General features: G+C 44.9%; 2 protein-coding genes across 4 annotated transcripts in view; one reads left to right on the top strand and one right to left on the bottom strand.

Annotated features, from left to right (window-relative positions):
* LOC119171729 (condensin-2 complex subunit G2) overlaps window positions 1-2465 on the top strand; it is a 69697-nt gene extending 67232 nt beyond the window's left edge. For both annotated transcript variants that reach the window (XM_037422546.2, XM_037422545.2), the window contains 3 exons: window positions 308-436; window positions 1412-1511; window positions 1664-2465. In XM_037422546.2, coding sequence (XP_037278443.2) covers window positions 308-436; window positions 1412-1511; window positions 1664-1905 — 471 coding nt within the window. In that variant the 3' untranslated portion in view covers window positions 1906-2465. The remainder of the gene's footprint in view (window positions 1-307; window positions 437-1411; window positions 1512-1663) is intronic.
* Window positions 2466-11247: 8782 nt separating this feature from the next.
* On the bottom strand, window positions 11248-25293 carry Naxe (NAD(P)HX epimerase). 2 transcript variants are annotated; one of them, XM_037422544.2, is made up of 4 exons: window positions 25049-25293; window positions 17421-17637; window positions 16347-16605; window positions 11248-11803 (listed from the first exon to the last, which is right to left on the bottom strand). In XM_037422544.2, the coding sequence occupies exons 1-4, from the start codon at window positions 25171-25173 to the stop codon at window positions 11583-11585; spliced, it is 822 nt and encodes a 273-aa protein (XP_037278441.1). In that variant the 5' UTR covers window positions 25174-25293; the 3' UTR covers window positions 11248-11582. The 2 variants fall into 2 exon arrangements, with proteins under 2 accessions (XP_037278441.1, XP_037278440.2); XM_037422543.2 differs by lacking the exon at window positions 25049-25293 and adding an exon at window positions 18480-18871 and having other exon boundaries at window positions 11472-11803.
* Window positions 25294-25484: the final 191 nt, after the last annotated feature.

Here is a 25484-nt window from a genome sequence, read left to right as displayed (position 1 = left end):
ACCTTTCTTCTGCAAGTTCACTCCGAAGTGTTTGAAAAACTTTAAACAAGTAGTCCAGTTCACTTGCACCTCCCAAAGTTTTACTATTCGCACAGCTTTAGCATTTTAATTTTTTTTATGTTGCTAGTCGGAACATGCATCTCTCACAGATAAGTGCAGGCATTGTGGCACTGAAAAGAACTCTAAATGCACAATGTAATCTGTCCATATCGCCTCACTGAAATCCAAATGTCCTCTACAGCATAGTACTGCTGCTTTGGCCGTGTATTTCATCGTTCTTACGAATGACCATCATGACGGTATGCAGGTGACCAAGGAAAAGTTCACGGCCACGGCTACGTTTGAGCGCCAGATGGAGTGGATACAGGAGCGTCTGTTGCCAGCAGTGCCAAGTCAAAAAGGGAGACCTCGGGAGATGTGTGTCGAGGTGATCAAGGTGGGCTCGGTCTTTTTTCAGCCACAGCTGTCGGTTTTTTGTAAATAGCGACAGGTAAATAATGTTACGACAAAGCAGCTTTGGTAAACTTGCTCGGCTTCCTTTATTTTAATGCCGGTGCAAACGTGCGCTTCTTAACGGGAACCGTCGGTCCGCCCTAATTCAGAGAGTAGTCTTAATGCGGCGCTATGTGAGGGGTCGTGCTGTTTGCGTCACACGTGCGTTCAAGCGCTTGATGGGATAGGCTTGTTTCCCACACCAATATCATGCATCTGTCAGATTCACTCCTTCATGCTGCTTCTTTCTGGCTAGAGACAATGCTGCCGCCATGTCACAGCAGCGCATGCAGAAACGTTGCAGAGACGCTTCTCCATTGGTTGCCCGCTTAGCGCCACCAATGGCGACACGCTATTTTACCGAGCTACCGTGACTGCCAGTATTGTGAACACGAGGAATGCAAGACGCCGCCCCATGGATCTGTACACAATTCTCCCCCATGACCTTAAAGCACACCTACTCTCCCCCATGACCAAAAGCACACCCGAAGGCTAGGCGATGGGAGAGAGCGGGAAAGGGCTGGAGAAGAGGGTGGTGAACAGCTGGATTTGGCACATCTGGCTGGCACTGATAAAATAGAAGAGGCGTTGGTGATACTCTCATTCATTCATAACTGGCCCAATGTAGAAGCAAGAATGCAAGACCATTTAAACAGTGCTTTAGTTCACGATAGATTCTGCAGTGCAGGTTGAAGAGATTTTCATAGTAACTGTGTCACTTTCTAAACTAGTGTTTCAATACCTGATCGCTTGGCATAGTTCAAATTTGAGCGATTGGACCAACCTCTAAGATAGCCATGCTAACGCTGAAAAGTAACCTGGGTGATGAGTTAAACAATTTATTTGTCGTCTTACTGGGAAGGAAATAAATGAAAAGATAGTCGCTTTTTACCATAAATTTGTGCTTCCATTTTTCTAGATTTTCCTGAAGGTGGCTCGGGCAGTATTCATGGCAAAGTGGGCCACCTTTAACTTTGCGGAGAAAGTGCTGGCGTTCTTGGCCCTGTGCTTGAAGATGGGTGAGTCTGATGCTTTTCCTGGTCGAGAAATTAACGGGTCTGCAACGTCAGTTTTGCAGTCATGTTGCAACGCTAAGTTGCAATTGGGTTCGGGCAAAAAAAATGCGAATGAGAAACGAAACGAAGGCAGTGCTTCTTAATTTTCATCACAGAAGTGGACAGCCTCAAGGAGCACATTGACCGGATACCTCCAGTCATGAAGAGGTTCATGCGGGTCTTTGTCGAAAATGAGCAGCAGGCTTCCACCATCGCTGCCCTTTTGGAAAAGTTCGACTGTGGAGACGTCAGTCAGAAAAGCTCCGGCCTGAGGTCGTGCACGAGTTCACAGGCGGTTTCTGAAGCAAGTGCCCCCACTGGCGACGAACCCATGGTCACTTCGGATGTGGACGTCTGACCCTCCAAATTGCCACCCTTTTTTTTAATTCACTTTTTTTCCCTCAAGTTTACTTTCTTGCACTTGTACATACTCATTCAAAACAGGGATATTTCACAAAGTGCTTTTAGTGCACAAAGATCTTAAAGATTTCATCACATTTAGCCTGTCAGAGATTTCATTCTAAAATGCAGATTTATGCATGGAATCCGGCTATTGAGCGCATTCCTTTTTTTTTTCACTTTTAATGCATGAGAAAAAGTGCTTGCATAGAAAGCTTCAGACAAACGCAAACACTGGCTTTTAATTTTCTCTAAATATAAATTTAGATAGAGAACTCAATTTGTGTTGTGTTTTGCATTTGTTTTGCGCTACAAGTAAATTAATCGACTTGACCCTTTTGATGGGAAGCAGGTACCACTAAAAGGAACAGTATTTACATTGCCAGCAGCCCTCGGGCTGTCTGTGGCTGTGCCTTGATAACGGCTCGTAATTTCACATACCTCTGTGGTAATTTATGGCAACGTGCCAGCTTGGTATGCTTGCATTGTGATGTAATAAACTTAACAATTTCCATATTATACATTGTCCTACTTGAATCACAGGTTGGCACATGTGCTACAACTTTATTTTCAAATAACTATCTCTTGTGGGCTTACAATGTATAGACAATCCAAGTCTTTATCTGTAAATAAATGGTGTTGACATCTTGACGGACCAAGACTGTCCAATTGTGCCATTCAGTGTGCTCTCATTGTTGAGTAGTGTACTAAGGAGTTAAGCAACCTCTGGACGTGACTGCGAACTACTGATGTTAGAAACTTCTGGAAAACTTGTGCAGTTTCATCCTTCAAATCGTGCAACAAAATATGGACTGCAAAAAATATTACTGATTTCAGCACTGTACTAGCCAAATAAAATGTGGGTTTTACTGGAATGGTGTGGCCACAGGCCGGCACAACTTGTGGAGCTCACCCAGACTCTTTTATGAAATATATTTTCTGCTTAGAGCTTACGCAAACTCTTCACTCACCAATATTTTGGCGAGTCAAACTCGCGCAGTAGAAAATTTTCTGCTGTACTCGAACACATCAAAATATTACTTGCCCATTGTCGCGGCTCAATCCGAGTCTCCAAGTACGTTAGTCTAGAATTAGCTTGTTTTAATCATGGTGCTAATGTTCTTTAACCCCCAATGTATCGCATAATATATGGTCCTCTTGGTGCATTTTGTTACAGTACCTCCAAGTCCAAGTTATGAGTGGATGTAGATTAGTAAGGACATTTTGCTTAGTGATGACAACATGATATATATTTATGAAGAACTCCCTTGGAAGATCCAAGCCTCTGATCAATAAATATTGAAATGGTGTATGAGCAATACTGTTTTGGAATACATGTGAGTAACGAGAGTATAAAGGTGAATTCAAGGAAGGCTAATAGTGATGGTGAATATGAGTTGATGGAATTGTAGGTCTGCTATAAAAAAAGAAGTGGGACTTGCTCAAGAAATATATATATATCGCACTTTGAACTCACACTCACGAAAATTTTCAACCAAATTCACTCAAACTCCAAAATCACTCGGACTCGCTCACCCTCAGACTCTCTGCTCAATGAGTCAGTTCGAGCGTGTTTGCCGACCTATGTGTGTAGCAAGCGGTACGACATAGCAATAAGTGGTTGGACAGTTTAGTCAGCTGGATGCTTTTATCGTGATAGCAATTATATAGACAATTCAGGGGAAAATTTGCCTTCTCATTGTACTGCGAGGGTTCAGTATTTTTAGACGCGAAGCAGCTCCTTGACTAGCCTGTGTAACGCTGTCTCTCCGTCCGCACCGCTCCCCTTGCTGCATGCGTTGAAGCAGTGCCAAGTAGCTCATGCCCTCCTAGCAGTGCGCGGTGACCTCTCTCTCCCTCGCCTGCCGCTCGCTTGCGGCGTGTCGGCTCTCTCGCTTCATTCTTTCCACTGCTTGCAACGCTCGTGCCCACTCTTCACATGGGCATCACCTCTTTCCATCTGTCGGCGAGAATAAGTTGCGAACTGGTGGGTGTGCGTGTCTCGAGAATTTTGCAACACCGACAATGTAGACAGCGTGTCGCTGCTTGCCGCGCGATCGTGCCGATGGGCGGGACGCCATCGCAGCATGCTTCCCACTAGTGTGCGCATACCTTTCCCGGCTGTTGCCGGCATTGTGAGAGTTGGCGTAGTTGATCGCGTTAACGAATGGTGACAATACCGACAAGGCACGAGCCAGGGAAACCAAACACAAGCGTTGGCAGTGAAAGACCCGCGACACCGATGAGATGCGAGTCAAAAACACCGATCGCTGTCGAGAATACAGACGGCGCATGGGTAACACCGACGAGACGCAAGCCAAGGAAGCCAAGCGTAAGTATCTCCAACACATCCTGCCTCCCGTGTCCTTGCGTTTCAAACAAATGTTTACTCGAGTGAACGCTACACGTAGTTGCGCTTCGAACCGTTCTTCCAGCACCCGCGTCGATGTCTGTTTCAACCGGGTCAACGCCGTGCCCACCGCTGCTGCTGTGCATCCCATCAGGGTTCACTTCGGAAAGATAGTCCATAGTTTTTTAAGTGTGTGTGAATATTCTAAATTTCGAATATTTTTAATAGTGTTTGCTATTTGATTCACACTGGAATTTGACTGTACAAAACTATTCGAACTTTGCAAAGACGAATATACTAGTCAATGGCAGCGCCTTAAGATTTTCGATATGCTTCACCCCAACACAATCGTGTTGTGGCAAACATGCCTTTTAGGCTTTATTGTAGTCTCAAATGTATTGAATCGAGAAAACGGTGCTTCCAACATGGAGATGAAAGATGTGAAAAAGGTGGAGGCTCAGTTAATGCTGTTTTAGACCTGAAGTTTGGGCAGGAGATCCAAAAAATCGGACGTCGAAGAATTTTTTCAGCATCCAGAATTTTGGATGTTATTAAATACATTGATGTCTATAAAGCATATTAGGATATTTAGACTGTAAGGGTGCACGCTCATGTTTGCCACATCAGTTGGGGTTTCACAGAATTTGAAGGAGTTGGAGAGACTGAGAAAAGAGCATCTTTGCCATTCATCTGTAAAGTGTTGCTAGCAACACTTTGGTTCTACCAAGTTTTGTATATGAATTCAGTTGGGTCTTGGTATTGCTTTAGTCTTATTGAAATAGCCGTGAAACACCAACCTGCCCGTGCTTCATCAGCCTAGCTGAAAGAAACTTTCATGTTGCTCTCTCCTAAGAATATGCCCAAGAATTCTCTCCAACTTTTGTTTTTTCTGCAATTTCACTTCGAAGTAGGTCAAAAATATTGTATTTGATCTGTACTCACACTTCAATACTCGAATTTGCTTGGCACCCAAAATTTCACCATTTGCACAGCCCTAGTTTCTATGAATAGATTGAAAATTTAGGGCACCACCTTTTAGTTACTCTTCTGATGCTACAAGCACCAGAAAATACTGTTTTTGTAGAGTGCAGTTGGCTGTTTCCATGTGTGGGTAATCCATGCTCACAATCTTGGTTCTCAGTTGAGCTGGTTCGAGCACGATGTCTTTGCAGCCGTGAGCTGATCCCACGACCTGCGGGTCAGCAGCCGAGTACCTTAGCCACTAGACCACCGCGGTGGGGCAGCGTGGCATAAGTCACATAGAAAACTTATAGTACAGTTTTTGCGACATTGGCATGTTGCTTCGCTAAACAACCGAGTGCGCTCAAATTTGCGTAAGCATTCTATTATATAACAGTTATTTTGAATGGTAATGCCTGGTCACTACTTTTCTAAAGCAGGACTTGACATGTATACTAATCAGTGCAGACGACTTTGTTTTCTTTAACGTCTACATGAAGCCATGAGATGCCATAAATATAGGTTTGACATCAGCCTGATGAATCCAGCTTATACATGAACACTTTCTTTTTCTTTTTTTTTTTAAGAATATGGCTTGTACTTTTTTTTTGCCCATTTGTATGAATGCTCACACTAACGAACATGAGCAAGCTTGCTATCTGCTATAATTTGACACATTTTCGGGGCACTCTGCCGTGATGTGAGCAATGTTTTTAGGCTGAGGCACATGCATAAATACAGCAGAAAATTGACAAGTTTTTCGAATGCGACTATTAAAGTTGAGCGGTAGTGGAAACGTACTGCAAGGACACTGATTATCCGTTAGTGAACGCCATGTTATTTCCTCTGCACCTTTGGTTACGCTGGTCATCCATTGGGCCAATGTGTTGTTAAGCATCGTCTGTGCTACAAAGCACTGTCTTCTGAATCCTGCATTTATTTGCCAGTGCATATGTATCTTGCTGGCTTATCAAAAAATTGTAACCATTCACACAAGAAGAGCCAATCCAAAAGCTTTATTCTTTATCCTCTGCACATTTAACCACAATAGAAGCAAGTATAAAAATCCAATTATAATTGTGCCAGTGCATGCTTTCTTTTCTGATGCCATACATTGAGCAGTGCTACCACATGAATTTGGCTGAGGAATACACAAAGTGCCAAGGAAGTCTGGCATAGATATGAAGTCATAGTCAATATAGCAGACATGCAAAAATATTGCCAGTTGACCACACATTACAAGTCGAGAAATGATGGCAGGGAGGGCTTCTCCTGTGGTAGTGTAAATGCATGAAAACCATGCAAGGGAATACCTGCAACAGGTGTTTGGCGAAAATTGGTGTGAGTACTTCACAAGGTGCGTTCTCTCTTCAAAAAATGGTGGCACTACTTCGTGGAATCAATACACAGTGACCTGCACGTCGAAACCAAGTTTAGCACATTTTCTGCATGGTCGATTAAGTTTTCTAGTTGCCTGTGGGTGTAAGCTTGACAAGCTTAATTGTGGGTCCACTCATTCAAGCTTGCTTAAAGTCCAAGTCTGGGTGAAATTCCAAAAGAGAGTGTGATTCTTAGATTACTATCCTTTACTTGTGAAAGTCGATAGTACTTTTTTCTGCTCTGCCCCACTATGCCTGCTCTTATTAGGTGTGGAACAAATATTAGGTATATTTGTTCCACACATTTATCTTGGTTCATACAGAAGTCATTGTTCGAGTGGGAATTGTAATTAATCTTGACAGGCTGCAATTGCTTGATGCGTGATGAAATTGAACAAGGCATTATGCCGGCATGCTTCTCTAGTTTTTCCCATTAATGCCACAGGCTCTTCACTCTAAATATGTTCAGTAAACTCTCGGACAAACAACCATGTTTCCATATTTAGCTTCTTTGAATGAGTCACTTAAAAAGTGTAAAATTCAGAACGTAGTTTACAACGTAGCTGGATAGCAACGTATGCGAGGAAAATCAGTAGTAGGCCCAAATGTGCAGGCCACTGGGTGCTTGTAGTGGCGCTACAATCTGTACACATAGGCATGGAGTTATGACATCAACGCTAATATACAAGCGGAAGCACTACATACAAGCAAAAAGTTTCGCATTTCACAGTTTCAGTGCTCTTCCAAGTGAACAACGCATACTCCACTGTTCACTGCTTGAGTGACAAGAGTTCTAGCTTGTTCCTACTAGTATTTTCCCAGGCACATTTGCTTCCCCAAACTTAGCTTGAGTAACTGCATCTTAAGACATGCAAAATAAGGTTTGTAAAATATAAACACTGCTCGTGTTGCACAGGACTTTCTTGCTATTTTCTGCTATGGTCAGCACATAGCTACTCTACTCGGCAGGTTATGCCATTATTTTTAGTGCTACAAACAAGGCACACAAAGTATTTTCCCCCCAAATTGCTTCAGATTTTTATTTAGTACAGCACCTGTGCTATTATTTGCATTTTTAAATCTGTGAAACCTGGCTGCCTTTTTGTGTAACAGCTGATGCGTGTTTTGGTTAGCACTGTTGCATAGCGAAAATTTTCCCAAGTGATTTTGTCTTATTTGCACAGCATTGTTGACACTGTAACTTCACTATCTACACATATTGAGGAAGTTAGACGTATTGCTTCTTTTGGAGCACAGCCCATATAACTTCCAAGCCCTCATGGAGTGCTCAAATTGTGCTGCATGAAGACACCTAGGCCAAAGTGTACTATAGTATCTCTGCATAAAACTGCACCCTACTTCACTGTATAGAGTTAAGTTAGTTTTCTATGAAGCAATATTTCTCTTCTTCAAGCTTCTTCACAGCATCAGATGCCGGCTAAAAGAATACTTTTGTATACCTAACTTGTTCATAATTCGAACCACCGAGACATTGTGTTTTGCATGTGTTTAGAAATTTAATCCGAAGCAAGACCACTTTTAAGCATTGCACGCTTTGATTTCTATTGTAATGTGAAAGACATTACCTTAAGAAAGCACTAATTAAAACATACAGCTGACCGTATGCAACTCTAACTATCATACTAAGAGTTCATATAGGTTCTTTGGGAAAATGTTAAGTATTGCCATATCAGAGTTAAGCACATATGGCTTCTTATTCAGGAAGCACTGCACACAACTATGCAGTGTGAAGATAAAACCTTCAACAGCCAGTTAAGATGTGTTCCTGTATCAATTGTAAGGGTGACGTTGCACTACATTTTGCTTAATTGAACCATTAGAAATGCAGCAAATCACAGCAGTGCCATGAATTTCTATGCTGATTCCAAGTAGAAGGTAAAAGGCAACCTTATGTAACTGTAGACTTTGCAAGATGTGTGTATAAGATCTCACCTGAGTGACACTCTTGCATTCCTTAAATGGCAAATTCAAAAACAGCTTTCTAGAGCATATGCTACATGCCTACACTGATGAGCACACCCTTTTGTATTTGCACAAGTTTCACATCATTTGGCCTGCTGTTCAGAGTATAGAATAGATTGCATTGTACAATGCATATACAATTGTGCTATAGAAGTACCTATTGTACACACCAAACAGTGTAGGGTGAGAAAATACTCTTCGTTTTTCTCAGCAGAAAATTACAAGCACAGCATTCTGTCAACAATGATTATGGTGTGCATGTTTGCAAAAAAGCTAGGTATTGCACAGCCTTTGTCAAGAGTTTCAAAGGTAATGTGCCTGAATAAACCTGCAGCTGGGCTGTGTACTGGGGCCTGCGTATGATCTTTGTTATTCCACAAATTATTTCACCCTTTCCCAAACTTTTCACGTGCAAAAGGAGCACTGCAACAGAGAACGATGCCAAACTAACACATGCCGAGTGGCTTTGAAACTTTTGATGAAAACTGTGCTAACATCTGTGCATTAAGCACAGGATTTATTTTATACATTTGTGCTTGAGCATGGCAGCCTGCCTGGTTGTCGAAATTCAGCAATGGTTACCAAGACCAGTGCTGACAGGCTGTTCCAATGTACGAAACACTCTGTAAAAACGCGTATGAAAGATGTAATGACCCAAAGAAAGTGCTTACCCACAAGTAACGAGACAGCAATGTTCTATTTACAGCACATCACAATACTTGCAAAACATGCATGTGCTGTAGGCCTTGCATCAAAAATGAGGCACGTGAGATTAGTAATATTTGGCATTTGAGATTGGGCTGCAAACATCTGGTGTGCCTCAAGTAATGAAGCTCTCACCACGGTTTAATGTATGTACTGATTAAGATTAGTCCTTTGGGTTACACTACTTATTACATAGGTTCTAATGACTTGAAGCTATACAGCATGCTTATCGGTATGTTGGGCAAAATGCAGAAAGTGGGGCCGATACAGAAAATCTTCAATTCATGCAAAGTTCTCAACAGAGATCACATCAGAAGTAGACAAGGGAGTGAGATGCAGGTTATTTTTGGGAAACTTGCTAAACATGAAGAGGAACAACTTTTTAGAAGACTGGAAAATTTCAAAGGCCTTTTCGTGTATCACCGACACAAAGTTGTACAACAAGTGCCTGTTGGTAGTTCTGCATCATTTTAAAACCGAAAAAAAAAAACGTGATAACAAACTTTCAGAAAGGTATAGGTGCACAAAATGATTATTACATCAACGCCCTGCCTCTCTGGCCAGCCTATAAGTTGGTTTTACACATGTCTTGAGCCTTAGCAAAATCGCAACACGCCACTCGCATAAACAGTAACATGATTGCACACTAGCTTGTCTTGGGTACAAGAATGCGCTATCATTTTCAAAGCTGAACAACAAGCATGTTATGAAAATCCTGTCGTGGAGACCAGTGACAGTTTTCATTACTCGCACGAGTGGCTGCGAAACTTGCAGTGAAGATTGCACACTGTGGTCTGCAAACCTTCAAAAGCAACCACCCTCCAAAATGTCGTTTCCTTTCTCAACTACCATATACATCTAACTATAAAGGAAATTCTAGGCTCAAAATGCCTTGTACGATGGTAGAAAGGAGGTGAAACAGTCGGCAAAGTTCTGTGAAAGAGATGAACGCATGAGATTCTATCATGGCTGGGCCTTTCAATGGGAAGGATTATGAAGTGCTGCTCTGGATACTTTGCCTGCTTTTCTTATGCATAGCCATGTATACTACCTCTTATCAATATTGCCAAGTGTCTGGAACAGTACATGTATATACATGTGCTTGAAAACATTGCTGGTCTCACTTAACAGGGCTTGTATGACACACCAGATTAGCTCACTGATTAAATTGTGCCTGCCATGCATGAACTTCCTCTAAGGCAAAACAATTAACATTTTTAATTTACACGCAGACAACAAAGAATTCTACACCAAATTCAACAACTTGCACCACCTAGCTTGCTACTTGTGCTACTAACTGGCATCTGTTTCTGGTCGTTTAATAATAATAAATTGCCCAAGCATTACTTGATATGGCAAAGTTCTCTCAAAACAGCCATTGTTTAAAGCTAAATGACCCAAAGCATGAAACAGTATGACAGCGCAGGGTTGGCAGTAAAGCGCCCTTTATAAACCTAGCACAGTCAGCACAGGCAACAACATTCGTGCTGAGTACAGAGAGTTGGCAAAATGTTATCAGCATTTCCCTGGTGCTACTTTCTGCAAATGTGAAGTGCACTTTTGCAGAGTGGGCTTGTGTTCTGCTTCCACTGTTGAATGACTATCAAAGTATGCAAACTTGTTAGGGCTTGTGAAAATTGCACATACTATTAGCATTCCTGTAATATGGTAAACCTTATGTAGTACTCCTGGTACTCTGAAAAACCTCCAGTGCAATAACGTGAGCTATTAAAAATTTATATAGCGTGCCTTGGCACTGAGATTACAATAACCTACTCACTATATGGCTTGGAACCAAATACCAAGACATGGACAAAGATAATTGGACACTTCAGTGATAAGCAAAAGAGCATTTACAATGCGAGTTATGAGCTGAAAATTCACAAGCCGTCTTCCTTTGTGTACTGACATGTCCAACCCAGAATTGCACATACATTCTGTTTTATTTGCCTTACCCACAATTTCTCTTGAGGTCGTTACATCACACAACTGACAAGCTCAATTACAAACCACTCTCATGTGCACACGTCTCAAAGTATCCTAACAAATGGAATTCTGAAAGGTGTGTGTGCTGTGGAAGAAACTGCGGACATCGTCATTTAATGCTGAGAGTCCAGCACAAGTTAAAGGAAGTGAATGCCGCAAGCAATCATTCTACATTGTCTAGCTTTTGGAAAGTTTTAGATAACAAAAAAACAACCAAGCTGTAATAACAGATGGAGTAAGGGCCGCCCAGCTTTTGTTCAAGTGGCAGAGGCCTCACGAGGAGGCTGTCGGTGTGAGAAGGACGCAACACTCGGTGCCTGGGTATGGTGGCAGGTTGAGCTCGTACTTGGCAGCCAATGCAGGCGGCACAAAGCGGCCACCTAGCCAGTGCCACCGACCTTTGAAGTTGCGGCTGCACAATTTCGGTGCTGTCAGAGACACCAAGCACTCCGGCTGCAGAGCTTCTGCGTCGCCTCCATTCTCCACGTCCCAGCCTAATTGCCAAATCAAAAGAAGTGGTAATTATCGTTGCGAATTAGCACCATAATGCAATAGTCAAGGCAGACATACACTAAAATGATGCTCACAGATATAGTGAACATAAAAAATCAAATGCAAAATATTTATTGATATCGGCCTATAGCTGCACCAATATCAGCTGCAGACCCGGTAGCAACATACGAGCTTAAAAGCGGCCGTTGACAAGTTGGTGTACTGTCATGTATCATTTTAAAGGGGTACTGGCGCAAAATTTCGGGGCCGAGATAGCCTGGGAGGTCGATTCTCGTGAACATTCATATATCATATGCAAGATATCAACAACGAATATAGGTTGGAAGGTATTTTAAATTAATTTTGAAGTTTGCGTGAGCGACCGACTCCATAGACATCCTCGGAGGTGACCTCGAGGGGACCCCCTACTTCCCTCACGTCACCACGCTGCGGTCAACAAAACAAGTTATGATGACGTCATAGCCGCCATTTTTCTTTTGCTGCATTAGTTCCCGAAGTCTATATTTCTCAGCAGCTGGTTGCGAGTGCGTGGCCGTGGCGCACACTTAGATAGTTCTGTGTTTGGTGACATTCCAGTGCCATTTCCTATTCGAAAGTAATTCTTGATGCAGATCGTGCGGAAGTGCGTCACAGTTCTGTGTGCTGACGTGGTCAAGAGTTGCAGACTCTAGGTGGCGACAGTTGCACCCAGTTTTTGTAACTCTCTCAAACCGAAACTGAAACTGATCAATATTGAGGGGCCTGTAATTAATTATCTATCCCGTGCTGCAGCAAACCATATGTCGTATCATGACTAACAGCCCTACAGCAACGCATTGCAGCAGAAAAATTCAAGGCCAAATTTTTTGTGTCAATACCCCTTTAATACATAGAGTTCTTGGAACTAGCGAAAAGTAATTTACAGGGACTTTCTGCAAATAACGAGTTTAAGTTCTTATGCATTTCCTTGTCTGCAATGCACTCTTGCATTGCAGACAAGGAAATGCAAGTTTTTTTTTTACCTCTCATTGTTCTGAATGTGGGTGCCAGCCATTGTTTGAAGAGGCAACGATTCTCGCGTCCCAGCCTAACAAAGGCACTAGAATCATAATTAAGAATCAAAATAATCACTCGAGGCAGCTGCGTTAGTAAACTGTCTGTAGTCTTGTCAGAAAAAGAATTGGTGATTTGAATTCTCCAGCACGTGGTGTTCCAGAGGGATCACTTAGTTTCTTGCAGCCTCTTCGCTTTGTTTGGCCTGTTTACTTGGATAAGCATGTGGTCTTATCTTTTTCATTTTCTGTAGCCCATATATAAGTGCGTCTTAGTAATAATAAGTAAGTTGAAAGTGTGCGCTGGTCCTAGTCTTTTTCTGTGTGTTGTGCAAAATTTCTTGCGCTGAGCAGTTTAATAACTAGATTGTGCAACTGCTGGTATGGAGCATTTTTTTTCTTTCTCTCTTACAAGCCATAATATGTGTATTCTATATTCACTTCAGGTGTCGTACGTAATAATATAAAATTTGGATGTGCATCACGCACTATGTGTTTCTTCAAATGGCTTGAAACGCAATGTGTACATTCGTTCAGGCTTTCTGAGTGGACAATTGACGATCATTTAACTGCATCAAGCTGCAGGGGATCATTATGCTTAAAGGGGCCCTGAAACACTTTTTCGAGTAATCATGGAATGAATTCACTGGAAAAGCTTATTGCCTCACGAATTCAACACCATAAGAATTTTAAGAATCCAGCTACCCCGGGACGTTCTCCAAAGACTGAGGGTCCCACCCTTACCGAAGCACATGCATCCTCAAGTACACCAAGAAAGAAGAACGGCGAGAGCCACGGCTTTCACAAAAGGTCACGCCAACGATCCGCGCGCGTACTACGTGGACGTGGTGAAGTATCCCCACCGGCCAAACACGTACGCAGCAGCAGTCATCGCAGCAGACACTGGAGTACTCACAACGTCGGGAAGCATATGGTGCAAGTCGCCCACGCAAGCCGAGGAGTTTGCAATCGCACTGGCACTAGCGATCCCGGATTGGCGCACGGTCCTCAGCGACTCAAAGACGGCAATAGTCAACTTTGCTACAAACAACGTCCATGGAACCACTGCAAGAGTATGTTCAACTACATGTATAGCAAGACCGGAAACCAACGTTACAGTCAAGTGGTTCCCTGCGCACGCCGGGGAGCTGGACGTGGGCCCGAACCGCAACGAGGAGGCAGATACGGAGGCACACGCGCTAACTAGCCGCGGGTCTCTGTCAACGCATTCCTCGGAGCCGCAACGAGCCGATGCCGAAGACGGACAGTATTTTATCACAACCTACGCCGACGTTCTGCAGTGGTACAGAACGAGCAGATGCCTCTACCCACCGCCTCGCCGAGACCTACAACACAGAGAAGCAGCCACACTACGGCAGTTGCAAGTACAAGCCATATAGACCCCCGTCTGGGCAAAGCACGTTTGCCCGGAGGTTTACACCACTGATGTATGCCAACACTGCAAGAAGGCGAGAGCCACCCAGAGGCACCTCCTCAGGGACTGTGTACCACCACCGGGTAACCAAGAAGTAATGCCAACTGCCATAAGCAGCAAAATCATCAGCCGAGAGCCAGGCAACCAAAGAGACGTGGTCCAGCACGTGCTTCGCATCCTGGAACGCCAGCGGCCGAAAGCGGCGCCCCCACGGGTTTGACGCGAGTAGGTGGCTGCTCCGGGACGTCCGAGCACGCTAGTGTCTCGCTGTAATCCCCCTACCCCTTCCCCCTTTATGCCGGATCGTCAATAAAGTTGTTTCACTCACTCACTCAGAATCCGTTCAGTGCGAGTGGAGTTAGAAAGGTTTGTCGCATGTTGCAATTGCATTCTCTCTTCTCTCGTCCCGACGAAAGCGCTGGAATCTAAGTAGGGAGGAACGGCAGGGCCACAAAATAAACGTAACGCATGCTTCGCAACCTTTAGCACTTTTTTTCTTCTTTTTTTTTTTTCGTTGAATGCGCGGCTTTTTCAGTGTGATCACGTGCGCACGCGTGGACAATTAGCGGCCTCCCGCGGCGATTTCTGTAACAAACGAGCTCGCCATGTTCAAATCAGCCAATAGCTGATAGATGGGTCGTTTACGTGTGATATTTTGGCATATAACGTGATTTGTCGAGAGACGAGAAAGCAATTTTCAGCTCGCTTTGATAATTTATTGTAAATTCCAGGCTGCCTGCTGTGCTATAATATTTGGCTATCGTGTTGTCGGGAGCCTCTACTGCCAATCGGCAGCGTTTTCTGACCATGCTCGAAAAGTGTTGCAGGGCCCCTTTAAGGCACTACCATGTTGGATGATCGTTTGACGTGCTGTGTTCCAGCAGCAATGTCAAGAGTATTTTTTTAGGGTCGAAGCTCGTAAAGGTGTGGGTCTGTACATCCTCTGAAGTATGTAGTTGTAGTATTAGTAGGTAGCCACCTCTAGTTTAGTTCTTGCAGTGTTCACTGTATTGCGGTAGTTGATGCGAGATGTTATAAAACTAGATGGCGGTACGTGTAGTTGGTAATGAAAGATGCGAGATGTTATAATAGGAATGATGTCACATATAATGTGTGTCATTGGTGGAAGGCAATCGTTCGATTTAGTGCAGCGACGAACGCTAAGGGTAGCGTTGTAATAAAATTCGTTCGCTGTTGGCGCACGGTGAAGCTGGGCGACACCGCTACCAAGATCCTGCCGTACAATAGCGAGAGGCCCAAGCGGCACGGCATACACACACAGAATTTTTCACGTCTTTAAATGATGATCGACTCGGCGAATTACACGGAAGATTCACGATTTACCAGTGATTTCCTCTGAAGCTTCGCCCACTCATTATCATTTACCCCCGTGGATATGCTATGATTTTTTTCTTACGCTCAAAATGAGTAAACAAAGCAACAACAAAAAAACGTGCAGGCACTTTGGGCCTAATATTTCATCCTTTTTATGCAAGAGTAGAAGCTAACTGATGTCAGGATAATTAAATATTTAATTACAGGCTAGCTAACATTAAATACTGAAACTCACACAAAACAAACACCACATTTCTTCATTTAGTTTTTGAAATTTAATACAAAGTGCCTTGGAAGCTTGCAATTCGAATATGACTCATTTGCAGACACTGCATCGTAATCTGCACCTGAAAAGGATATATATATACATTCATTTATTCACTGCATCTGTTGCTTTGCCTGACTAGGTACTGTTGGCTCACGTGTCACGTTTTTTTATTTTAGGTTTTATTATGACACAAGCTTTTAGGTATAACGTGGCAACAGAAAGCGCAAGACCGAATTGATTGGCAAAACATGAAAAAGGCCTTTGCCGTGCAGTGGGCGTAGTTAGGTTGATGATGATGATGACAAAATGCATCAAAATCTGAAAAGCATGGCACCACATCACGTACTACCGCAATGATTAAAGAAGACTTGGACAAAAGTGCTTCTAGCAAACGTCTGCTAGGTGATCAAAGATCAAAGCACATGACACACATATCCTAGAGCGACCGTACTCACCCGAGGGAATATCAATGCTGGCCACCGGGATCTTCACCTTCTTGATCTTGTCGAGCACGTCTGCAAATTCTGGCCGCACAGGAGGCTTGAAGCTAAACCCAAACAGGGCATCCACAACTACATTGTAGGAGTCTGCAATCAGTTGCGAGTCTGGCAAGAAGGACAAGAATGGCACCTCCATCTCTTGGCACTGCTTGGTCAGATTTTGGAACAGTGGCTTGTTGGACTGCTTTGGGTAGAACACTGATGGTTCATAACCCTGCACGAGAAATGACAGGAAAGAGAGGGTTAGCCTTAATTGATTACATGACCAAGATTCAGCATAAACTATGTTCAAACTATATGCTTGCCCATACTTTCATTGCACCATGTTTGTGGTTATTGTGAAGAATGTGGTGCCTTGGAGATTCTAACATGCAGGGCAACGCCCCCATTGTTTGATACAAGGTTGTTATACACAGAAGCAGAAATGGGTGACAACTGTAATGGTACTGTATTTTTAACTGTTACACATGCTTCTCTATTTGTCTCTCTTGAAGTTCACAAGATATTCCTAAATAAAAAATCAAACAGCAATGCTGCTGACAATGTCTAGGAGACATTCTGACATAGTAATATTAGGCACTTTCATTTTAAATGTTGCTTCAGGGGAACGGATAGCTGCTACATTGGAGTATTCTAAATTAAATCTTAACTACATTACGTCTTTGATCATCAGTGAATAATGAAGCTTTTGCACGCACAACACGAAGACGCAAACGAAAGGTTCACAAGGACAAGGTCCTAATCTGGTCCTTGTGAACCTTTTGTTTATCTCTGTGTTGTTATTGCAAAAGTTTAAATATGCAGCCAAACCAACTAGCCTGCCTTTCCTTATTATTGCAGACTAGTGAAACCTCGGTATTGTGGACATACTTGTATTCTGTCTGACAAAATGTGTTGAACACAGTGAGAAATCAAACTTTCAGGACCCTGGGAATACTGCAGCTTAACATAACTCAAGGAACATATTCCTTTGCACTATGGTAAACGAAGTGTTCTTTTATCCGAACAAAGCAAAAGAGAGATACTCACAAAAAGTTTGAGGTGCCTGGCACACACGAGCCCGTCTCCGCCGTTGTTGCCGGGTCCGCAGCAGACAAGAACAGTGGCACCTTTGGTCATGGTCGCCTTGGGGTAGGACTTCGCTACCGCAGTGGCTACACTGAGACCAGCCAGCTCCATGAGCTGGTCCAAACTGTATGCATACTCCGAGAAGAGCTCTTGGTCGATCTTGATGGCCTCCTCCTGGCTGCAAGAGAATATATGTGTGTGCATGCATATATGTATCGGACAGCACGCTCGAATGAGCCACAATGGTAATCGGGAATCACGGGGTTCCCTTTCATGAAAGAGCAGGTACAGAGCATACTAGCAACCACAGTAGCAGAAGTCGGAAAGTTGTACAGATGATGTTGGAGTCATAGTAATCTGACTTTCATGGTGTTGTAGCAGAGCAAACAGATATGCGCACACTACAATGTGAACATATTGAAAATGTGTAGCTGTAGTTTTACAAAAATCAAAATATTTCAACGAGTTCACGCACCAAACAGAAAATAATAAAGCTGAAAGTAATCTCTTGGTTCTCTCTGGAATAGAAAGGGTAAATGTCAACAGAAAATCAATAAATATGCACAAGCAAGTACCTGTCCCATTTGGGTGGCCAACATCCACAGCTGACTCGAAAGTGGTATATTATGGCATTTTGAGGACAATAACATATAATTAAAAATATTTACTATTATGTTTAGCGAAAGTGATAGCTCTCGCACAGGCAACTCAAAGTGGCCTCGCAGAATAGCGCGAGAATGCCAAGAGCGCCACGAGCCACCCGAGTGCGACAAAAATGTCCCGCCGAAGCGTGCTTTCCCGCATAACGAGTTATGATGCGGCGAAGCCGAACACGAAGCAGCGCTCGCCGCTTCTGAGGGAGGCGAGATCGCGGCGCGCGGAGCCCAGTCAAAAGGCAGAAACTAAAACGGCGTACGCTTCATTACCAGGTGCCACACTTCGGATGAGCCAGAATGTGGAAAGTCCGCGCGCGCTACGGCAGAGAGCAGCGCGGCAATGAACCGCGCGTTCTCTGTGTACCTGATGTATCGCATCTTCTCCAAGCACTGGGCTATGTTGGCGTCGGCGACGATGTGCGGCTCGGATCGGTCCACGCTGACACTCTTGGGACGGCGTCGGAAGGAGAAGCGCATCGGCTTCTTCTCGCTTTTCTCCATGATCGCCGGTTCGAGCCGAGCGAGTTCAGGGACACGAGGTGGCAGACAGCGACCGTTGGACGGGAGGCCTGGACGAAAGCTGCCGGACACTGCAGCAGCGAGACTGCTGCTCTTCCCACGCACGCTCGACGCTGAGAGCGTCGTTGTCCACCACGTCGCCACACCCACGCACGCCTGCACCGCACGCTGGGTCGGTCGCTGCTACCGTTCACACGGAGGCGCGCCTTCGGCAGCCTCGCCTCCCCAGACGTCGCCCACACCGCGGTCGCTTCATTCTCCCTTCATCCCACAGAGCTGTGGCACCTTGGGTCCCCCTTTCTTCTAGCTCGGGGCGAGGGAGCCGGCGGCCACGCTGGAACCGCCACCAATCTCGTTTTCTGCGACCCTTTTGCGGCGGCGTCTCGGCCCGAGAGGAGAATTTGGGCGTGGTGTTGAAATTGGGGAGATTGGGGAAAACGAAAGGAATGGGTTTTCTTCTGGGAGCGGGAAGGCGCGACGGGCGAAACAACTCGTAAAACAGAGCACGACCGCTGGCGGCGCGCCGCCACGACTACTGCTACTAGTGCCGCTGAGAAAAGTGCCAGGAGGCGATGTTTCTCGGGAAGGGCGGGAAAGTGGGAGAATGGGACGAAGAGGGAAGCAGCCTCGGCTCATCTGCGCGCGCGCTTCTCTTGCGAAACCTCGGCGGAACTGCTGCTGGTAGAGAGCGGTTCACGTACATTCATTAATCTCCAGCCGGCAAAGCGCCCAAAATAAATAAAGAGTCGGAGAACGCGAAAAGGGACCGTTGGGAAGCAAAAACCGCCGCGACAACCGAGAACACGAAAGCTAAGCGAGCGCGCCTCGCAAACTTAATTAGGCGAACAAGCCACGCGACGGAACCTTTATTTTTAACGAGTGTCCTGGTCGCCAGCACTGTTGTTTCAACATTCAATACGCAGGCTGCTCTTGCGAAGGTTTCAGGGCGAATCGGGGCGCCGAAGTCTTTCGGGCAGTACACGGTTTCGCAGATTAGTTCGGTCAGAATGGTCTGCATGCTGGGTCACCGTATGTACTCCCTAGCGGCATCCTTTTGGGAGCTGAATTTTTCCCAAGGTGCACAGTCTGGACTATTTTAGAAACAATGGCGAACCAAGCGCTGCTCAAAACTGACGAAAAGAGGTGTAAGAATGAAGGTATATACACCCCCCCCCCCCTCGAATAAGATAGCTCGTCACATTGGAGGGGGGATACAATTTCTAATATGGTGTTGCGTTTTTCTGCTGGCACAATGGGAAATAAGATGAGTGTCTTTATGCTTTGACGCAGCTCCCAATTAAATGAAAACGAAGGCGCCCAAAATGCCGAAAGTTAACCGCGGTATAAACAGTGCCCACCACTACGTCGGCGCACCGCCAGGTAACGTCGGTTCAAACTACTCGGCACTTTTGTTCGCCTGCGCAAATCGAGTAAAACAGACAGAGTCATGAGGCAAGCGTCGTCGTTTCACGAGGCGTAGGTCGTGTAGCAACTGTAGGAACGATCCGTTAAAGCACCGCTGCGCCCCCGCTCTGCGTGCGCCACGGTGGCGCCACCGAGCGTTGGCGGCTGGCGCAACCTGCGGGCTGCCGGCGCGCGCCAATCGATCGCGCGCTACCGCCACCGTTCCGGAGAAACGCAACGGTGAGGCGGCAGCCGACCGCGAAGGCACCCCTTTCTTTGCTTCTTCAAAATCGACTCAGCTCCACCTCGCAGAGCTGAGAAATATATACGCATCCTTTTCGCCGGGTTATTTCCTAAGGTGCGCCAGCAGAAATGTGAGAGAACAGTCTTCGCGGAGAATTCGTCACACAGATGTTGCATGGTGTCAAGAAAAACTTCCCTTCCCGTCTTAAGATCTGTGATGAAAAATTGTGTAAGAAATATCCAACGTTCGCTCATATTTTCACTTTTCTTACGCGCGAAATTACAGTGGAGCTAAGCCAAACTTTCGAGTCCTCTAAATATCTCGAAGTGTCATGGGACTTTAAGATATAAAAGAATTTTAAAAGTAGAAATAAATTTGCGCACATATCCCTTTTATATGTACTATATTGAAAGAGAGAAAGGCCATTGTGAATGAAAAATCAGACGAACACCGGTTCCACAGTGCCGCGAAGAGGCCGAAAAGCAGCCTACCACACAGGGCGGTCGTCGTCCGCCGAGCGCAAAACGTCGGGGCGCATTTTTTCGCGTCGTTCTCGCGGGTTATAAGGTGAGCCCGTGCGGCGGCAGCCTTTCCGAACCGGTGGCTACAAGCGCTCTCGGCGGGCGCTCGATCCAAACAGCAACAAGAAGACGACCAACAGGGGCCGAAACGGCAGACAAGCAAAGAACGATCCTGGGATCAAGCCCGGGAGAAAAGGAGCTCCGCGCACATCCTCTCTTCCTTTTTCTTGCAGAGGATGTCGGCAGCGCCGGGAGGATGGGGCGTAGATGTGATGCGCCTCCGCACCACCTATATGCGACGACAGCGGGGGGCAACGGACGAGACCGCGAAGGCCATAGAAATGAGCTCGTCTGAAGCACGGGCGGGGAGCCACCGTTCTCGCGGGAGAAGGGTAGCGTATACCGCGCTCTACGACCGGGAGGAGCGACTGTAAGCCAGCGGTCGTGTAGGGCTGCAATAAATCTCTCTAAGTGGGGCCCTGCGTTGGAGTCGTAGTTTTTCGGAGTGCGACTTGCGAACACGCACACTTGCGCGCGCGAGACATAGGAGAGGGGTGAACGAACGAGAGAACGAGTAATTAGAGATTTTTGTCGCATTCACGAGCCCACCCGATTTGGCCGAAATAATTAATGCACTAAATATGTGGAACTGCGCAAGTGATAAGAGAAGCGAAGAGAAGACGACTGATTGATATGTGGGGTTTAACGTCCCAAAACCACCATATGAATACGAGAGACGGCGTATAGTGAAGGACTCCAGAAATTTCCACCACCTGAGGTTCTTTAACGTGCACCCAAATCTGAGCCCACGCATCTATAAGATTCTCGCCTACATCGATGCAAAAAAAAACAAAAAAAAAACGACCAGTGCGTTAGTTATTTTTTATTCGTTTGTTTTCTCACTTCCCCGACTTGCGACGAAATGTGCCAACAAACCAAAACTGCTACGAGAACGGCTAAACTGCTTGACGAATGGATCGACCCCTGATTTCCAGCAGAAATCATCTGAGGCACGCAAAGGGTGCGATTGATTTCATCACGTACGCAACGAAATGACGCGTGACCTTTCGCTTGAAGCGTAGGTCTTGTACTTCGCGCTTTTTCACGCATTCAAGTGCTGCCGAAAGGCCAGCGGAGTTCGCCAGGGGAGATTGGTTAGTTATATTAACGCTTCACTGACGCGGCGCGGCGGCGGTTCACAGTCTCGGTCCTCAGCCATTTTGAAAGTTTGGTCACCAAGAATTAGCCGCCCACGCATGTGCATGCGTGGGCATCTGTAGCTAGCCGTGCATGGAACGGAGACTGCGGCTACAGTACAAGTGCCGCATTAATGGGACATAGAGAAGGAGAAAGAAAGCCTTTTTGTCGAGAAGAGCAGCTTGACGGATTACGCTCGCCTGAAAGGGTAAATCGTGCATAAAGGTCCCGTATAGAATTCTAATGAAAAAAAAAAAGTAAATTTCACTGAATATGCAGTGCTTGTAGCCTCGTTTTAGATTTGACGCACACGAAGAAAATTTGCGGCTCACGCTTGATGCTGATATACGTCGATGGTCGACACCCGCGGTTCTTCTGTTAAATCGTTATTCGTTAGCGCGTAGCTGTTAATTGACTCATTAGCGCCGGTGAAAACCAGTTTACATCTTTCGTGTGATTAGTTCAAGACGCACCAAATGCAGCCCGGTTTCAGACATGAAATGAACGAAGTAGTCGTATCACCCACCAACAGCAGCAGAAGACTTCGCCAATCAATCTCGTGAGGTGAAAACCATACAGAGACAGTGTGGCAACATACAATATTGCTACAAACACACACTCTCTCTTTTGTTTATTTTGCGCCGCCGATAGCGCTACGCCACAGAGGAGATATTCAAGTTTCGTACGTTCCTCTTCAAGCTAGAAGACGTCCTGCACTTTAGACGCCTTTTGAAACCCATGCGGTCGTTAAATATTAAAAAAAAATACACTATTTGATCCGTACACTGCGAATCGACGCTTTACAGCATTATTATTGAGTCAATAGTTACGTAATAATGAAATTAAAACAAAAACATTTTCTTCAGGCACTTCCTCAAACACACGCATGCGGCTTGACTTTGCTAAATAGCATTGGGATTATTTTCTAGCCTACTGCGATTAATAACGCTTCGTACGGATATATATATATATATATATATATATATATATATATATATATATATATATATATATATATATATATATATATATATATATATATATATATATATATATATATGTGTGTGTGTGTGTGTGTGTGTGTGTGTGTGTGTGTGTGTGTGTGTGTGTGTACAATAGAGAGAGGGAGAGGTGGAACTGGTCATATGGACGTCTTTCTCTTCCCGAGGTGCCCCATGCGATCACTTGTGTGGTGTCCTTTTCAGCGTTGACGTTGTCGCTGCAATATGACCAGATCGCATTTTCCTGTTTGCATCACTCTAGAAATGTCTTCACTCTTAAAGTGACCGCACGCCGCATGCAAACCGCATGCCCACAGGCAGTGCGCTCAATTCAATGAAATCGGCTTGTCTTCTCACACATTACGCCAATCTCAGCTGCTGTCTTCTTTCACCAGCATACGCGCACACTTGTCACGGCACGAAGCGGCAAAATCGTCATAAAATAAGCAAGTGCCCGAACGATTTCGTTGGAAAACCATGTCACGCGTTGGTTTATTAAGGCGAAAGCCTCACATGCCTCATTAAGCGCGAAAGCTGACCTTCGGCGGCGTCAACACTAAGCGATGGCAACGATCACCATCACGTAATGACGTCACAGACGGCCATAATAATGAAGTCATCATGACGTCACATGATGACGTAATCTAATGAAATCCTCGCTTGGTCAAAGGTGGGCTGATCACGGAGGCAGCGCAAAACGAAGCGAGCTGCAGAAAGCTCGCAACGCCTCCGATCCTGGAGGCCATGAAGAATCACGTTAGGTGCAGAAAGCTTTGGGAGGCGGCAGGGAAAGATGTACACATCAAAATATGTGCTTTGGCCTATTCGAGTCGTCTTAGGCGAAGGCGTGAGAAACCCCGTGCGTTTTTCAATTTGCCGTTCATCATCTTTGCGTGCCCCGTGCTTAGCAAAACGGTTCTAGGGCCCTTTCAAGACCTTTCGGTAAAGCGCTAAATAAACATTATCCTTGGTCAGCTTCATTATTTGGCATCTTGTTTGCTGTTGGATTACTTCACCTGAAGCAAGAAAACGAGATATGATGCAAAGTTTTTGCTTCCCACAACCCTCCTCCCTCGCAACCACACGATATTGGCTATTCCCCCGCCCCCTTTTTTCCCCCCTGACACATAAGTAACATGACTGCAGGTTTCAAATCAGCGTGGCAAAGAACGTCAGCGCTGTAGTGTCCGCGGACAAGCTACCACTGATGCAGCTAATGGAGCGCAATTACACAGAAAGATCTTCAACCTCTTAACTGCCGCTTATTTTTACAGCGCTTGCATCGCTTGATCCTGTCATCTTGTCATATTTATTTATAAGCTGTCAAACTGTCTACCCTAACGCCATGATGACCTCCATCAATCTAGGGGGTGTTGATTCAATCCTGGCCACGACGGTCGCACTTCGACGGATGCGAAATTAACTTGGAGGCCCGTGAATTCCGGAACCCTCCACTGCGGCGTCCCTCATAATCATATCGTGCTTCAGGGACGTAAGACCCCACATATTATTATTTGACATATGTATATATAAAAGGCAACGCATTGCTAACAGGCATATCCAAGACTCGGTAATTGCGAAGCGATATGTAACGACATATACCACAATCCAAATGGCAGGAGCAAAGCGCTGCACAGTGTACATCATTACCTTAAGCATTAACGCACAAAGGAATAATATAATCATAACAATTCCTATCAACTTTACTTGTTCCATATCTTATGCACTCACGTGCACGGAAAATCCCGTAACAGTTCCATAATAGTTATGTTTGAGGCTACTAAATGGATGCAAAATTAACATGCCTGGAGTGTATTCTTGCGCGAATATCACGTAACTGCAATCGCCAAATAGAAGAAAATGTAATGACAACAGCACGTGAAGAAGCGCAACCTCGAACCACGCAGTACCACGAAAAAAAAACAAAACAGTTTTCTTTATGGAAGTAATCTTACAATGCGCGGCAATATCTTTGCACTCTTCCTCAATCTGTCATGTACCGCATGCTAAGTTCATAAACAAAGCAAAATGTATTAAACCTATTTACCTCAGAAACTTCACTTTCGTGCTCATCTTTCGAACGGCGTTCAAGCTTACAGCAAACCGGCAGGAATGTTTCCCAAGTTGAAAAGAGGCTACAAGCTGCACACTTTTGAAGATGCTCAGGCGCATTTAGCAGCTTGCCACCTTGCTAAGCCGTTCTCAAATTGAACCCTTGCCTCAATAATTGCCGACCTTCAACTAATAAACTTTGTTGCCAGTGAAAATTCACGAACGCCGAAACGCCAAAACAGCGAAACGCCGAAAACAGTTTCGGCAGCACACCGAGCGACAGCAGCGATTAGGGCGGTGACCAAGGTGACTATACTTTTCATTAAAAAGTGTGTAAAAAACTTTATGTTGTATTTGAACTTTTAAAACGTTTTTTATCAAATAAAATTCAACACGACTTAACATAGTTAATAAAAAAATTATATTTGTTT

The sequence above is a fragment of the Rhipicephalus microplus genome, chromosome 4 (assembly GCF_043290135.1).
Source record: "Rhipicephalus microplus isolate Deutch F79 chromosome 4, USDA_Rmic, whole genome shotgun sequence".
Lineage (NCBI taxonomy): Eukaryota > Metazoa > Arthropoda > Arachnida > Ixodida > Ixodidae > Rhipicephalus > Rhipicephalus microplus.
Note: the sequence above shows the minus strand (reverse complement) of the source record. Positions and strands in the feature narration are given on the sequence as shown.